General features: G+C 45.7%; 1 protein-coding gene across 1 annotated transcript in view; it reads right to left on the bottom strand.

Annotated features, from left to right (window-relative positions):
- The window catches only part of LOC129387202 (uncharacterized), a 76,984-nt gene that overhangs the window by 45,093 nt on the left and 14,083 nt on the right, over nucleotides 1–17,808 (bottom strand). Inside the window, exon 2 of the mRNA XM_055075945.1 lies at nucleotides 12,734–12,840. Within this exon, the coding sequence (XP_054931920.1) occupies nucleotides 12,734–12,840 (107 nt within the window). The remainder of the gene's footprint in view (nucleotides 1–12,733; nucleotides 12,841–17,808) is intronic.

Raw genomic sequence — 17,808 nt, 5'->3', positions numbered from 1 at the left:
TGACTGGCTCCACCTGAATCATCGGCAAGTCGGAGCTGGTCATGGGAGCGTTGATACAGGAGCCAACCTTCTTACGATCAATGTCAGTAACTTTCATCAAAGGGCACCACGTAGCCTAATGTCCAACGTCAACATCCAGGAAAATGTTTCTGGGGCTGTCTGTGGTGTGGATAATTTGACTTGGTACCACAGTTTCCAGAAACACCGAGTCAGATTGCCTGTTGAGTCGTCTCAAGCTATCGCTGTATAGCAGAACTGATAGTTGGGCGAGTTGGTACGAATTCATCGCAAAATATTTTTGCGCGCACAATTGACAAGGACACAGTGAAGGGGGACACACGAGCGCTTACTCACAACTATTTTATTTTCGGAAAGATATAGAACATCCTCAGCGCAGATAGCTGGGGTATATATGTTCTATATCTTTCCAAAAATAAAATAGTTGTGAGTAAGCGCTCGTGTGTCCCCCTTCACTGTGTCCTTGTCAATTGTGCGCGCAAAAGTATTTTGCTATGAATATCGCTGTATAGTGGCGGGACAAAAATATGGCAATCATTCCACGCTGTGAAGATATAATGGCACCCGCTGTGGTTACTCAGTGGCTATGGTGTTGGGCTGCTGAGCACGAGGTAGCGGGATCGAATTTTAACGCGACAGCGTTAAGGAGCTCGTGTCGCAGAAAAGCCGGTGTCGGCGTCCGCGGCGTTGGCCGTGAGCGAAAAATCCCGGCAGGCAATTCATAAATAAAAACAACTTGCAACGTGGCCTGCGTGGGAATCGAACGGAGTGAATCTCCGGAGTGAGAGGCGGATATACTACCACTCAGCCACGTGTTCGATGCTTCAAAGCGGCACAAAAGCGCCTGTAGTGAATGCGGTATTGTCTTAGAAACGTGCCGTAGAAAGTTATACTGTGGTGTATATCGGTAATTATGAGCATGTAACTTACAGAAGTTGCAGTTACACGAGTAGCGAAGTACGTTTCCGTTACATTTCTTCTGCGCTTTCCGCACACGCAGAGCCATCTTGCGGCAAACACAGAAGACCCCCTCTTCTCAATGTACGGCGCTGCCCCGAAAGGTGGCGCGCCACACACGCATTGGGGCTGTGCGGGGACCAGTGCGAGGCGCGTCGCGGCCCCGACTCCCTCTCCCCTGACGACGCTTCGCCGTGCTCTCTCGCGGGTTGAAGAATCAAGCGTCCTTCCTTTCTTTAGATCACTATCTATATATCTCTCTGCCCGTGCCGATCACGACGTTTGGCTGGTGTAGATCGTTTCCCCCTCCGAGACACCGAGTTCTTTGGTTCGTTCCGCTTGCTCTGGCGCACCTTTCGTTGCCGCGCCGAACGCTGCGTTGCTCGACGCTCACCGCGTGATTGGTGGGTGCAAAGTCCGATGCAGGGCGCCTCGTAAGTGATCGCTGCGCCGTAGCGCATTGTCTTACACCCCTTGGCGAGTCGACGGGAACGCTGTCGCGTTTCACTCTTGAAGGCGAAGCTTAAGCGTCCTCCAAATTTTTTATTTATTTGTTTTAATTTTGTGATTCTGTCAATCCCATCAGGGATTTTTACAGGAGTGGGTTAGAAGGGTCTATATACATTGTAGGACAGATATTTACAGAAGAATACAAAAGGGTACTCAGTAAGCTAAAGGATAATGGACCTATGTTAACAGCAATAACTATGGCAAAAACATAACGCACAATCAACTTATTTGAATTACATATGTTTTGCAAACAGACAAAAAAAGGAAGAAAAGAAGGATAAGCATATGAGATGTACAATTTATAGCATCATCCATAATTTCACATCACAGATTTCTGAAAACACTTCGTAATTAAAACAATGATAAACACAATGTTGATAACATCACTTAGTCGTGGCTTACAGTACTGTTGGGCCAACAAATTCCACAAATTTGTCAAAAGTGGGCTGTGCGACTACCGTCTGGGCTAAAGCATTGCAGTCGCGAAGAGCTCGCGGGAAGAACGAAAAGCTAAATGTATTGTTAGCGCACGAATATTCTTGGAGGGTAAGGTGATGCTTGTGACGGGTTTCTGTACATGTGTTAAAGGAAATATAGGTGTTGGAATTCATATGAACTTTATTATGCAGGATAAGACAAAGCAATTTGAGTCGGTACAGCATCACACGACTGCTTAATGCTTGAAGGCCGATCTCGGATAGCATCTAAGTAGGCGAGTCGGTGCGCGTAAATCGGTTACAGATAAAACGCGCGGCTTTTCACTGGACAGCCTCAAGAGTAGCTATTTGATTTTGGGCAAAGGGAAACCACGCCACGTTCGCATATTCTAAGACAGGACGTATGATTTTAACATAGGCCAAGGGTTTGGCTTCCTTCGTAGAGCATCGCAGGGCCCGGTTTAAGAACATAAGGCTTCGCAGCGCTTTGCTTGCCACGTGCTCTACATGAGCCGACCATCCTAAGTCTGATGATATTGTTACGTAGGAAGACGCAGATCAAAAGCTATATACAAGTATATTTACAAAGAAATACGCCGCACTTGGCCAAGAGGCAACAGCCCGCGCTAGCCTCTAATCGTCGTCGTCGTCTTCACACTGCTGGCCTCATCGTCATCGCAAATACTGTTCCGTAGCAATATGATAATGCCCAAGTACTTATACTGAGTGACATTGTTAAGTACACTGTTATCACAGCCGTATGTAAAAGTAAGCTTGGATTTCTTTTTTGTTATTGACATTGAAACTGTTTTATCGAAGTTGATGGCCATTTGCCAGTTTTCACACCATTGGGCTATCAAAGAAAAATCCTTATTAGGACTAATTTGGTCTTGCCGGTTTAGTGCTTCTCTATCCAGGACGCAGTCCTCTGCAAGTAACCTAATCTTGGATTCAACCTGATTAGTTATGTCATTTATGAACAAAAGGGACAGGATAGGGGCCAAAATGTAACCCTGGGGTAGACCAGAAAGTACTGGCACAGATTCAAAAGCGTGGGAGCCTAACTGAACAAACTGGCGGCGGTCAGATAAATAATTGCTAATCCAACGAAAAATTGGCCCATCTCCTAGTATATGTTTAAGCTTTAGAAGTCGTTAACATGGCAGACACGATCAAAGGCCTTTGAGAAGTCCAGATATATTACATATATTTGTTTCTGGTCGTTAATTGCTTGGCGAAATCGTGTAAGATCTCAACAAATTCTGTAACGGTAGACAGACCAGTCCTGAAGCCATGTCGGCAGGGATGGGGGACATTGTTTGCCTGAATTAACTCTGTAACGAATTTTAAGATATGTTCCAAGATTTTACAGCGTGTACATGTGAGAGAAATAGGCTTATAATTTAACTTACAAGAAATATCGCCCGATTTGTAGACGGGCACTATTTTAGCAATTGTACATTCTGCTGGAAGGCATTGTTCGGAGATTGATTTATTGCACATAAGGCATAAATATTTGCTTACAGGCTTGGCATAACGTTTTAGGAAACAGTTCGGGAATCCGTCAGGACCGTTGCACTTTTTATCGTCTAAATTTAATAATAGTGCGAACACGCCTGCTTCAGTTACGACTAGAGCGCTCAGTCCCTCGTTGTGCTGTATATTTTCTGGCCTGTAAGCATGCGTAATGCCATTGTCGGGGGCAAATACGGAATGGAAGAATGTGTTCAACGCTTCCGCTTGTTTCTTTTCTTCTGTCGGCGACAACGGTTTTGCACGGTTATCGTTGTGCCTGACATAACGCCACAATTTCTGAGGTGAGTCTTTAATAAAATTGCTGAGCGTTGTACTGCAGAAGCGCTGTTTTCCTATCTTTGTTGCTTCCTTTAGTAGTCTGTTTAACGAATTTATTATTTGGCAGAAGTCTGGAACTGGGCATAATTAGACTTCTGCTACCTTTTTATTCTACGTTTTGATTTAATTACGTCGCGTGTTATCCAAGGGTTGAGCTTATTGGTGTTCTTTGTATTTGTGGGACAAATTGCCTATAGCAGTGCATAGCGTGTGCTCTGAACAGCAACCAAATTTCGTCGACGTTGGCCGAGCCCTTTAAGACTAGCTCGTTAAAGCCGTAGTATACTCGTGGACAAGGTAGATCATAATGGCGTCATCGTCTGCTTCGTTAAATGCGTACACGCGCTGTCTTATGCTATGTTGGCGGATTCGGTTTGGAATAGTTATCGTGCAAAAAACCATGTCATGATGCGATAGTCCTTCAAGAATATCGACTTTGTTATTTTCTTTGGAAAAGAAATCGCTTACGCAATTAAGGTCTACGATAGAGCTTGAAGTACCGTGTACACGGGTAGGCTTCGATACTATTTGGGTCAGGTTGAAGGTATACCGAAAACTCAGCAAGTTATTGTTTGTTACATTGGATGGGCTCAGAGAGTCCCAGTTAATGTCTGGAAGATTAAAGTCTCCTCCCATTATTATGGCGTTCCCCAGCATGTGTTGATACATGTACTCTAGAAGCTGCTCGAGATACGAGACTTCGGCTTGAGGCGGTCTGTAGGTGGCGCCAACATACACGTGTGTCTCACCCGACTGCCTTCTACACCAGACCGCCTCCATACCACGGACAGTTGGCGTCACTGAGTAATTTATGCGTTGGCCTATGAGCAAAGCAAGACAACCACCTCTAGTTGTTCTGTCTTTTCGGACAATGGAGTAGCCCGGAAGGGCCACTTCATGGATGGCGATGTCAGCGTGCAGCCATGTCTCAGTCACACAAACGTTAGGTTCAAGAGCAACCAGAATCGCCTCTAGCTGTTCGATTTTGTTCAAAAGGCTGCGCGCATTAACATTGAGAACAACTAGGGCCGACGATGGTTCCGAGTTCGCGTGGCTAGTCCGTTGTGCATGTTTTCGTTTTTTGTAACTTCCACTATGTTTTTCGTTTTATCACCGAAGGTGAACATTTTGACTTTATCGTAAGATAAAAAAGCTTTCTCTTTCTGGTCTCCATGTACTTTCGTTCTTTCCCATAGCTTCTTTCTAATTTATCTTACTGCAGGCGAATAATCCTCACTAATTGAGTATTCAGTTCCTTTTAGCTTTCTGCAATTACTAAGTATGTTAGATTTCTCCCGGTAGTCAAATAACTTCAAAATGACAGGTCTGTGCTTGGGATTATCAATCGTTTGCTTTGGCCCAAGACGGTAGATTCTTTCGATGCCAGCCCTTTTTATTCCTATTGTACATTCAAAGGTTGTTTTCTCAACAGCATCGAGCACACCTTGGTGGCTCTCATTTTCGAGTTGCTTAACACAGTATACGACAAGATTAGACCTGCGGCCTCTGTTATCTAATTCGTCGACTTTCTTAGTCAAGAATAGTACCAGGTGATCGAGCTTGTCAACTCTTTCCACGCATTCCAAGACATGATTTTCTATTTTGCCTATTTTTCCAGCTTTTTATCTATCGCTCCAAGTTTTTGATTGGTCACCATTTTTTCATTCTTTATCTCTTCGATGTCCTTTGCAATCATTTTGAGGTGCTCTTTATTCGTAATGTCACCGGGCCCAGGATTAGTCACGACGTCCCCTGCCAGCAACAACAGGAACCGCAAGGAATCCGACAGATCACAGAACCACTCAAGCAAAGCGTGTGGGCACGATAGGAAAATCAGGCAAACATTACTGCTACGAAAGGATTTGCCGAACCGCTTCCTCAACTGGATGGCAAACAAGAATGGATTTGAGCGATGCACCTCGGTACTGCTGCCGCGACCACTGAAGGATCTCTCGCAGAAATAGATCCTTAAATACCATTCCCGTGACGTCATGGTCTTGTCCTCTGATAGAGTTGAACTGGTCGGGGCAAGTAGCCTCTGGCACCATCTGGTGCCCGATGATAAGGCCAGTCATGTCCCGGGATACCAGGTAGGTGGAACAGTTGCGTCGACGAATTCCCTGGTGAAGGTCTGGTTGCAGGTGTACGAATGCCGGCGACGGCGGCCGCATTTCGATGGGGGTAAAATGCGAAAACAGCCGTGTACTTAGATTTAGGTGCACGTTGAAGAACCCCAGGTGGTCAAAATTTCCGGAGTCCCCCACTACGGCGTGCCTCATAATCAGAAAGTAGTTTTGGCACGTAAAACCCCAAAATTTAAATTTTTTAAAGATGTCATGGCGACGAAAACGACGACAGTCAAAGCTCTCAAAAGAAAAGCAAAGTGCTTTCGCTGCCATTCTATCTTCACAGAGTGGAATGGTTGTCATTTTTTTTTTGCGTTGCGAGTCTGGCGTCGTCGCTGGTTCCGAGGTACCCAGGCTCACGATTGTCGTTTTCGTTCAGCATCGCAGGAACGTTATTCGTCGGTGGTAGTTTGCATTCTCGTTGCTTTTCCCTTCGGCGCTCTTCGTACCTATGTTGTTCTTCGGGTGTACGAACTATACGTGTCCGCCCCATCGACAACGCAGATATTTTTAGCGCCGATACCTCTCCTGCTTATATACTGCGATAACCTTGACGTTACGCTATTGTTCACGGGGAGCGTTCTAATCTGTTCTGCGTTTTGACATCTGTGTTGCCGCACTGCACCCATATGGGTTTGTGAGAAATCAGTAAGTCCGTTTCTGTTGCCGGACGCTGAAAGAAATTACGGAAGGTTAGTGAAAAAAATTGGAGGACGCTTAAGCTTCGCCTTCAAGAGTGGAACGCGATAGCGTTATCGCACCTCGTTCGCACTGCCCACTCATTCGCTCGGCATGCTCTTCACGAGACGAAGTGGAGAAGGGGGCGAGTGGCGCGCCACCTGTCGCGGCAGCGCCGTACATTGCGAGGAGGGTGTCTTCTGTGTTAGCCGCAAGATGGCTCTGCGTGTGCGCCAAGCGCAGAAGAAATGTAGCGGAAACGTACTTCGCTACTCGTTTAACTGCGACTTCTATAATTTACATGCTTGTAATTACCGATATACACCGCAGTATAACTTTCTACGGCACGTTTCTAAGGCAAAACCGCATTCACTATAGCCGCTTTTGTCTCGCTTTGAACCATCGAACTCATGGCTGACTAGACGCGTCTTGGCAACCGAGGTGGAAGGACGTGCGTTTCATGTGCTCTCAAGGAGCGGTGGTTGCGGCTAACAGCGGCCGCGGTGACAGGATCGACGGAATGGATACCGAGGGATACGAAGTGGTTTTGCCTGCTCTGCCATCAGGTCGTAGTGTTTTGAATACTTTATTATTGCACGCGGATGGACGATCGAGGCCTTACCGAGTCGAACATTTCCGGGACACGTTGGCGCGTCTTGGTTTGCTCCCTGAAGTGATTGCGTTGGGGGCATATCAGATGAGCCACGTATGGGCCGTGACTTTCAAGAGCACAGAAGGGATGAAGAAAGCTTTTCCATGCGGCGAAATGAAGGTGAAGGGCCAACGTTGTTTGGTTATTGATCCGGCAAACCAGGACGTGCGTCTAAAGCTTCACTGGCTTCTTTTCAATGTGGGCGACGATGATGTGCGTGTAGCGCTTGCTCCGTTAAGAAAGGTGACCGAGGTCTCGAAGGAAAAGTGGAGGGTTCAAGGGATCCAAGGCAATGGGTCGACGACACGCCTCGTGCGCCTCAAGCTCCATAACGGCATTAAGCTTGATGACCTTCCACACCAGCTTCGCGTAGCCGGTGACATGGCCCTTCTAGTCGCGCCTGGAAGAGCGCCACTGTGCCTGCGGTGTCACAGTAAGGGCCATATCAGACGAGAATGCCGAGTTCCTCGCTACACGCACTGCCGTCGTTTTGGACACGAATAATCTCAGTGCGTGAAGACGTACGCAAGTGTTGCGGGGCCGGTTGGAGGAGAAGACACTGCGGAACTCGTCATGGACGAGGCTGACGCTGAAGAAGCCGCAAGCGAAGCAACATCGAAGATCCAGGAACTTGATGCGGCAACGTTAACCCCGCCGGACATGCCCCAAGACGCAAGTGTTAACAAGGAAAGCCGAAAGCTGACCGACGCAGTTGGCGACGCCACCAGCGTCGTGAAAGTGCAGGATGCCTCAACGGCGTCGGAGTCACCTGAGGAGCCAGCAGTCATGGAAGTAAGCGAGGGAACAAGTGGAGCCTCAGTCTCCAAGCGCGGCCACGACGCTACGCTGGACGAGCATGAGGCCCTGGCTGCAAGGATCTCGGAAGCACCGCCGCCAATGGCGGCGTTCATTCGGCGGTCAACGCTGAGACCGCGTCCGAACATACCTGCGGACCGTAGGGCCTGCGGACCTAGTGGTCCTAGAACATACCTGCGGACCTAGTGGTCAAGCCAAACTCAAGGGACGATGGAACGCCATGACAGGGACATCAACTGTGCCTTCCTAAGGCTGCCATGGCAGCTACGGAAGGTTTGTGCAAATCGCGAAGGCAGCTTTGGCCCCAGACGCATGAGGTGGGTACCATGCGGATCGTTTGTTCTTCATAAAACATAAAAATGGCTCAAAATACTGCACTTCGTTTTGCTACTATAGATGTCCGCGGTCTTTTTGCCAGAAAGCGGCAATGCCAGCTTAGCCGGCTTTTCTTAGAAACAGATGTTGATAGAGCAACGGTGCAGGAGACAAAGATAGAAAGTGAGGAACAGACGGATCGCATGGTGCTACAGTTTCGCAATAGATACAATGTTTATGTATCACATGCTTTCGGGACTTCCGCGGTGTGCGCTATCTTCATTAGAAAGAACCTGGGAATAAGAGAAGAAGGGGTTTTTTCTTGTAAAAGTGGAAGACTGGTTTTTGTGGATTTTTCTTTTTTGGGCGTAGGTTGGCGCGTGATATGCGTATACGCCTCCAACATTGAAAATGAGCGTGTGCCTTTCTTTGAGAGAGTAAATCAGCATTTACAGTGTGACAAGAAAGTCGTATTGTGTATGTAGATTTTAATTGTGTATGTTTCGCGGCCGATCGAGTGAAAAACCTGACAGTGCGTGACAAAAGTGCTTTACTTTTAAACAACTAGTGCAAGAATCTAATCTGAATGTAGTCGGTCATTTCCTGTGTACTACCGGCACGCCTGCATTCACACATTTTCAAGGGCAAAGTCACGCAAGGCTAGATAGAGGGTATGTCGCACTGGAGCTTGTTCCTATGTGCGGCAGCTATAGTGTGAAACACATCTCGTTCAGCGATCACAGCCTTGTAACCTTTAGTGTAGGTACCAAAGAAAGAAAATCGAGATTTAACTGGAAGTTGTTGAAGTTTAACGATGGGCTGTTAATGAACGAATCCTTTTGTGAAAGCGTGAAAGCAAAATTAGAAAATTTGATCGAGGCCGAAGATGGCAACGTGCTAGAATTATGGGAGAACTTGAAACAAGGAGTCAAGATCAGTGCTATAGAAGAAGCCACTAAAGAGAAATTTATTAAAAGGAAAAAAGAAAATGAAATGCAACGTGGGCTTGATATTTTGTACACCGTGGAAAGCGAGAGACCTGGGAGCCGAACAAAAGAAATAAAAGAACTGAAAAGCCAGCTTGAGCTTATCGAAGAAGAGAAGCTCAAAGGAGCAGTTATAAGGGCACGAGCTGAAAGGGTTTGGCTAGGTGAGACACCGGCTAAACGACCCTTATCTGACGAAAAGGCATACGCGAGGCGAAATGAAATCAGAATGATTCAATACGAGAACGAGATCACGAGCCAACCTCAAAAAATTGAAGAGGCGTTTCTTGATGATTATAGCAAATTATTCGGGACTGTTAAAGACGTCACAGGAGAATTCAAGACGGACTTCTTGTCAAACATGCCGCAATTAGAGGAAGACATTCAAAAGCGTCTGGAGTGGCCTCTGAGCATCACCGAAGTGGAAGGAGCCATAGATGATTTAGTTGTAGGCAAGTCCACGCGACCTGGTGGACTCGGAGCCGCCTTTTATAAAGCCTTCAAAAGTGATGTCAGTGAGATCCTGTTATGGTTGTTTAAGAAGGCCTATGCGCAAAAGCAGGTTCCTCCATCTTTTCGGACATCGCACGTAGTTCTGATACCGAAATCAGAGGACCCAGAAAAATTGTTAGCTGTCGACGCTTACCGGCCCATATCACTAATGAATGTAGACTATAAGATATTTACAAAAGTGCTCGGAAAGCGATTACAGGGAGTGGTGACCAGCATAGTAGGGTCGCATCAAACATGCGACATTAAAGGAAGGTCTATCTACACAAACATTCATGTTGCCAGATGCATTTTAGAATACTGTAACGACCTAGGTGAACACTGTGCCATGTTACAGTTAGATATGCAGAAGGCTTTCGACCGTGTGGCCCATAAAATTCTTTTCAGTATTCTAGAACACATAAAGGTAGGGGATTTGATCTTAGATGGGGTAAAGACATGCTATCAAGACTGTACTGCCAGCCTCATTATAAACAAGGAGGTTACCAATAGCTTTAGCGTCCGGTCATCTGTGCGCCAGGGCTGTGGTTTGTCGCCTCTTTTATTCGCAATTTACCTAGAGCCGCATTGTAGGAAAATCAAGAATGACAATAGAATATCGGGTTTCAGAGTGCAGTACGCGGAAGTGAAAGTGCTGCCATACGCGGATGACATCGCGTTGTTTTGTCGGGATAAAGAAAGCATCGAAATCGCTGTCGCAGAGGCTTTATCATACTGCAGAATGACAGGCAGTGCCATCAAGTTTGATAAATCCCTAGGGGTATGGATCGGCAACTAGGAAGACCATCCGAGTACGTTTGCAAATATCCGCTGGACAGTCACGCCGGCAAAGTACCTAGGAGTGCCGCTTGAGCATTACCGTGACGCCGTTGATTACTGGAATACCGAAACTGAAAGGGTTCGTGAATGTACACTTAAATGCGGAGGCCGCAATTTCTCTATGTTTGCTTATGCGACAGTGTGCAACCTGTTTGCCGTTGCCAAAATTTCTTACGTGCTCCATGCGTTGTGCATGTAAAGGGCTAACATACAACGTTTACATAGAGTACTCGCAGTGTTTGTATGGGGTTCAAACTTGGAGCACACCAGTCGCACTAATCTCTTTCGTTCGGTTAAAAATGGAGGATTAGGTCTGGTACATTTGTTCATTAGGCAGATTGTGTCGAGGTTTGTTTACTTACGGGTCCAAAATGACCCATTTTTATTAACTATGTTTCAAACAAGGCTGAGCGAAGCTATACCTGAATTCATTGTATCGTCACATCGGTGCAGTCAAGGCAGAGCGCGTGGTTTCCTAAAAGAGGTAGTCTTGGCTTCTCAGCTGTTAAAGGTTCGGTTTTCCATGGAATACTTAAGTAGGGTACCACGAAAACGCTTACATAAGGACCTGGTAGACATAATGTTGTCGGTGTCATTGTATCGCTCGATGTTCTGCATTGGACCTGAAAAGGACGTACTAAACAGAGTAAAACGAATGCCAGTACGCCCGTCGCTAAAGTCCTTTTTCCAGCTCCACACCAATACTTTACCTGTGAAACCATGGCTAGATGAAAAAGGACTTTCCGTGCCTTTGAGCGTCAACTGCTTACTATGCCGGAAACTCGAAACCGTAGAAAGCATTTTTCTTGACTGCTGGGACGCTGCGTTCCATTGGGACATCTTACAGAGAACGCTAAAGAAAGACTTGCCGATTACACCATATGGGATTCGTTTCTTGCCTACTCTAAATGAAGACAAAGTACCCTATGACATGTTCATGCTGGTGTCCTTACATAGCTTATGGAAAACTAGAATGGCCGTGAGACATGCCGAAATAAACGCGCGGCCTGTTAGAGAATACTTAATTGAAAGCATTTGTCATATTAAGGAAATGTATAGTTTGCAAAAAGAAAAATCAACATGGCTTAGTGTGATGACTGAGCTAGCGAATTTCAAGCGTTTTTAGCCCTGTGACCGGCAACCAATGGCAGAGATTTTGTCGTGACTGTTGTGTATTGTGAAAATGTCTTGTTTTGTATGTTGCCATGTCGGTAATAAAGAAAAAAAAAACTCATGGCTGAGTGGTAGCGTCTCCGTTTCACACTCCGGAGACCCGGGTTCGATTCCAACCCAGATCATCTTGCAAGTTGTTTTTCTATTTGAATTGCCTTCCGGGTTCGCTCATGGCTGTCGCCGACAGCGACGCCGACGACACCGGCTTTCCTGCGACACGAGCTCTTAACGCTGTCGCGTTAATGCAGCTTTCGCTATATTGCGAAAGCTGCATTGACCTATGCGAAGTACTAAAACGACCGCTCCTTTTACAGCGAAAGCTGTAAAAGGAGTGTTCGTTTAAAGCTGTAAAAGGAGTGTTCGTTTCAGTACTTCGCATAGGTCGAAGAACCGACGTGCTTAAGAACAGGGTCGCGCTGGTGCTTCTACGCATGGCCGCGCGACTCCGCGCAAGTTCATAGTCGTCACAGGATAAATCCTCACTATAAACTCGAGTAGACACGAGTGTCTTCGCTGCCGCTGTGCAAGCCCGTCTGTTTTTTCGAGGCCGCCGCCGCTGAAGTCATTTCCCCAAGCACACATGCGCGGGAACGTCCACTTGGATTCGCAACAAAAAACAGGTGGGCATCCAAAGATATAAGCAGAAATGAGGGGGTAAAAAACGCCCAAAGACACCAATGAGACAGTCTAATAAAGGATCCAGGTTCGTTTACACCACTTGCGGTTGATACCTCAATTTAGAGCGCGAAAACTGCACAAGGACGAAAGGGACAACGAAACGGCGCTGTTTATTATCAAGGTAAACTGCTATTACGCGGAAGCAGGTATATACGGGGGCACACCTGCCCTAACCACCAACTTCTTTGCTGTCATATACGTTACCTTTATGATGGCGGGCGGAGACAAGGTGAAACGACGAGCAAATTTCAACCCACACTTCTGTAAAATTCGGCTCGCCAGTGCTGCGCTTCGGGATGCTGTTACGAGACCTATTTAAGGATGAAGAGAATGGAATGTCATTATGAGGTCATGGATAAAAAGAGTGCTTCACCGCTACCCCTACCGTGAAAATATTCGTACGATTTATGTTTAGGCATCATACGTAAATTCACCACACACACACACACACGTATATATATATATATATATATATATATATATATATATATATATATATATATATATATATATATATATATATATATATATTGTTTCAGCGCACACTTTCCAATTTTTTGAAGGTTCGATTCGATTCGATTCTAGATTATGAGCCGGTCTACGTGAAGCGGCGGACACTACTTGGGTAAAACAAAATTTAATGCGAAATTGACCATCTGTCTAGCCCCCATTTCCTTTCTTGAAAACGCTGCGCTCGTTACTTTCCTGTAGAGAATGCTCTGTCATGCTGATAACGCGCATGCGGTTCGTGACTTGGAAATACCGGACTCGCGTCGTTAAAGAAATGCGGGCAAGACAGATGACGATTATTGTTGTGTGGTAAATATACACTCCAAAGGGTGCCACTGTTTTTACAGTGTAGGCATGACAGCACCCCTGTCGCAATTAAATGAGCTTCCTTGCTTGTCGGAGACAGCACGTGCGCGTGAACACGGGCTCGTCTTAGGATCTGTTAAAAAAAAATTAAAGCCACTCTCCTCAAGAAAGATGGTTGAACAGCACGCTACCCAGACGAACTGTATAGATCTTCATTGTATTACGCGCGTCACGGAATGCATTCCCGGCCGTCACCATGGGTAGGCGGCGGGTGCAGGGCATGACCTAACGAGAAACTGCCGTACGCGAACGTAAGCGCGGGCGCGATCGTGCCCTTAAGGCAGATCCCGTGTATCGGCGACGGCATGCAGAAGCAGTCGAGATGCCTACTGGTCTTGTCATCGTCAGCGTGTACATCAGAGCGACCTCGTCTCGTTATGACATGGAAATGTTCCTGGCAGAAACGATGAAGACCTTAACGCCACATAGTACGCCGCTCCTCGTGTGCGGTGACTTTAACATCGATGTGGCGAATGAGCACGGCAAACGGATCGAGAGTTTCATGCTAGATCGCTACTCGTTGAAACTGAAGGCGCTACAGAGACCCACGACGAACGTTCCTGAAATGATCTCACGTTTGCAAGCAGGCAGCCACGTACGCAGGACTTTTTGTTCGAGGGGGGGGGAGGGAGTCCAACCCAACGTAACTCTTCCTATGCAAATGAGGGGGGGGGGGAGGTAGCTTTACTAGCACTAATGTGAATAATACCCACGATTGACCATAAAGACGCGTAAATCTGCAAAAGAGAATTGAAATAAGGTGTACCTCACAGGTACGCCTGTGAGATACACCACTCCTTTACTCGGCAAACAAGGAAGCACATCAAGTGGACTCGCGCATGACAGAAGCGCAGGAAGAACGCTGCCAAGAACAAGTAAACAAGCGAAAGTAAAAAAATAAAGATTTCTAGTAGTGTTTTCTGAACTAGCCATGGAAGACTTATAGAGAAATATATATGTTTGCGGAACAATCACAGTTCTTTTGGACCCCTCGTTTACTGCTCTACCAATTAAAGTGCCAAAACCGACCCGTGTTGCTATTTGAGAAGTTGCGTAACGATGCAGGACGCTGCGGTTCTAGACATACTGCGCCCACCGCGGAAGGTTATAAAAATCCTCACATTAGCACAGCAGAGAACTGGCTACGTCAGGTCGCTCCACTGATAACTGTGGAAGCGTGATTCAAAACACACGGAATTATTCTCCACTTCCGGCGGCCTTTTCTATACTTCCTTTTTAAAGAAAGAGATGTTGATCCATAAATATGTTCACAAACAACAGTAAAATTTGTTAATTTTCGCTTTTCCTTCCTGTTTGGCTGTTTCAAATCAAGTCAAGTCAAATCATATTTTATTCTCCAGTAAGTATCTGAATGGTCACCTGGGCTAAAAGCTGTACGAACAGCTTGACGAAGACCCAGGAAACCATTACATGGCAGCAGCAGACAGAACGAAATAACAATAGCAATACAGAAGTAGTCATCAAATCAAATCAAGTACAGCATCAAATCAAATACAGCAATAACACAGAAGTTTTCTTAAACGACATATGAAGAAATACGGATTACATGTGCACAAAGTATGTTCGTAGTTGTTTTCGACTAAAATCAGCAGTATGTTTATGTTTATTGAGAAAAAATGGCAGATTGTGAGCCAAGGATTGCAGCTTGTAATCGGTTCTAAACTGTGGTAAGGACCAAGTGTCGGTACAACGAGTGTTAACTATTGGTGTACGATATTCAAAGGAAGCAAGTTGTGTCAGGAAATTACTCATACCTGTGGAAGAAAAGTATCTTATTTGTAACAAACGAAATTCATATATATTATCTACACGGATCAGATTGAATGATGCTATTGTGGGATTAACCCTCGACGTTGGTGCAATGTTAACGATAAGGCGAATAATATTCCTCTGCAATACAAGAAGCTTGTTCATATTTCTTTTAGTTGTTGTTGCCCATACCAGTGTACAATAGTTAATGCGAGAAAGAAATAGGGCGTAATATACTTGTAGTTTAGCGCTTGTGGGAAGAAATGTGCGGCAGCGTGGGATTACACCTGTGACTGCAGACAGTTTTCTTGAGATATAAACAGCATGAGCGTCCCATTTTAGATGGGCAGAAAAATACACACCGAGAACCTTGTGCTCGATGACTATTTCTATATGCTGGTCTTGAAAAATGAATGAATTCACCGGAGGAACTGCTTTATTTCGAGCACGAAAAATAACTGCTTTGGATTTAGTTGGGTTTACTTTGATTTTATTTACTCTAGTCCATGCCGATAGTTTAGTCAGGATATCATTGCATTTTGGCTCTAGTGTGCTAATATTACTCCCAGAATTAAGTAAGGTGCTATCATCAGCATAGGTTACGAATTTTACTGGGGTGTCGATATTTACGATATTATTCATAAACGTATTAAATAAAAGGGGCCCCAATATACTTCCTTGCGGCACGCCACATGCAAGTGGTACGAATGATGATCTTTGGTTGTTAATATAGACGCGCTGGTACCTATTTTCTAAGTAGGATTTAACTAAGGCCAAAGCTGTACCACGAATTCCATATGATGAAAGCTTACTAATGAGAATACTGTGATCAATGGAGTCAAATGCTTTACTAAAATCGAGGAAAATTCCGGCTGTCAGTAAATTATTATTGATATTTTCCAAAATTATTTGCTTGAAGGCTAACAAGGCTGCTTCAGTGGACCGCACCTTCCTAAAACCATACTCTGAGTCTGTCAAAATACTGTGCTTATCATAAAGTTTGTAATGCGAGAAAGAATAATTTTTTCCAATCCCTTCGAAAAAACTAGGAGGACGGAAATGGGACGGTAAGTGGACGCAGGGTTGTGATCACCGCCTTTGTACAATGCAGATACCCTTGCACATTTCATGGAAGTTGGAAATATACCTGTCTCAAGGACAAGAATAAAAATATGAGCAATAGGGCAGACGTTAACAATTCTAATACATACTTAACAGGTTTAATTTGAATATCGTTTTTATCCAATGATCTACTGTTTTTTAAGCTCGTGAATGTGCTGTATATTTCATTTTTCCTTGGCTCTCTCCCTTAGTAGATCGCTTAATTTTTCAATTCTTTGCGACACTTCTTTCCAGTTGCCAATTTTTCACGAAAAGTGCTGTACAATCAGGGAAAAGCCAGACGAGGTAACGGGTGACAATCATTTTTTTTTTTGTGGTTTTACCGGTTATTGCCGGGTCTGTTGATGGACGCTGTTTGGCATTATTTTATTTTGCACCTTATCTAACCTATATCGCGGGTATATGCTTCCGAGGATCTGCCAGCGCCGCGGCGAGCCGTCACACGAGGAATTATTGAAGCAAAAGGGAAAGTTTAAAGCACCTGGCGTTTTCTGCGGCCGCAACTCGTTCCTCGAGCAAACAAACCAGCTGACTACGAACCGAATTACTTTCCTGGTCCCTAGATCAGTCTAAACAAAAAAGTTTGCAACTAACAAAGCAACAGCGATGCGCGTGATCGTTGAATGGGTGGTAACAACTGAACTCATCTCGAGGTAATCGCGCGGGCACCGAATCGATGAGAAAACTTGCCTTCACGCTTCAGGAGATGCCGATAACTACCGCCGTCAAAAGGAGTGAAAACATTGACAAGCATGGAACGGCAGCGAGAGCTGACGACAATCAAAGCTCTCAAACGAAAAGGAAAGTGCTTCGCCCACATATAGGGAGTGCTTAACGCCTGGTACACCTCCGCCGCGGGTTGGCCCGGCATTGCACTACCGTCGGGCCAACCCACGGTGGAGGTGAAGCAGGCATAAAGCACTCCTCATACGTGGCCCGATCCCGAAGATCTCGAAGGGCACGTTACAGGTTCCCGAGGCTACAGGGGTATGTGCAATTCAGCTAGGACCCTTTTTGCACTATCACCAGGAACGGCCCACATGATGATTTTTTCTGTTGACGTATCACGAAAAAACTGTTATGTTAGCCATATGCAGCTTTCGCTGCAAAAGGCATCAAAATGTTGACTCCCGAATAGATTGATATATCAGCGCGTTAGGAATGTGTGCGAGGAGTGGTTGTGTGGGCGAAGAGGGGGGGGGGGGGAGGGTACGCCGCTCAATTGTGCTCGCCTCCCCCCCTTGTGTACGTGCCTGCAAGCAGGCTGTGTCACGTTAGGATGGCAGAGCCTCTGACCATCTCCCACAGCGATCACAAGGCAATACTGTGCAAGTGTAGAGTCGTCCGTGAAAGTGTGAGTGTGTGCGTGTAATCAACGGCTACATGATCTCAAATGAAGGCTACGCAACTTAACGAAATGTGTTTTCATTCAACTTCAGCGTTCAAAAAATACGATCCTAAACAACCAATCAAATCACCTATGCACAGCATTTCTTGGATTTGTTATGGGG

Source organism: Dermacentor andersoni, chromosome 2 (genome assembly GCF_023375885.2).
Source record: "Dermacentor andersoni chromosome 2, qqDerAnde1_hic_scaffold, whole genome shotgun sequence".
In the NCBI taxonomy this organism is placed as follows: domain Eukaryota; kingdom Metazoa; phylum Arthropoda; class Arachnida; order Ixodida; family Ixodidae; genus Dermacentor; species Dermacentor andersoni.
This window is presented reverse-complemented; position numbering and strand designations above follow the sequence as displayed.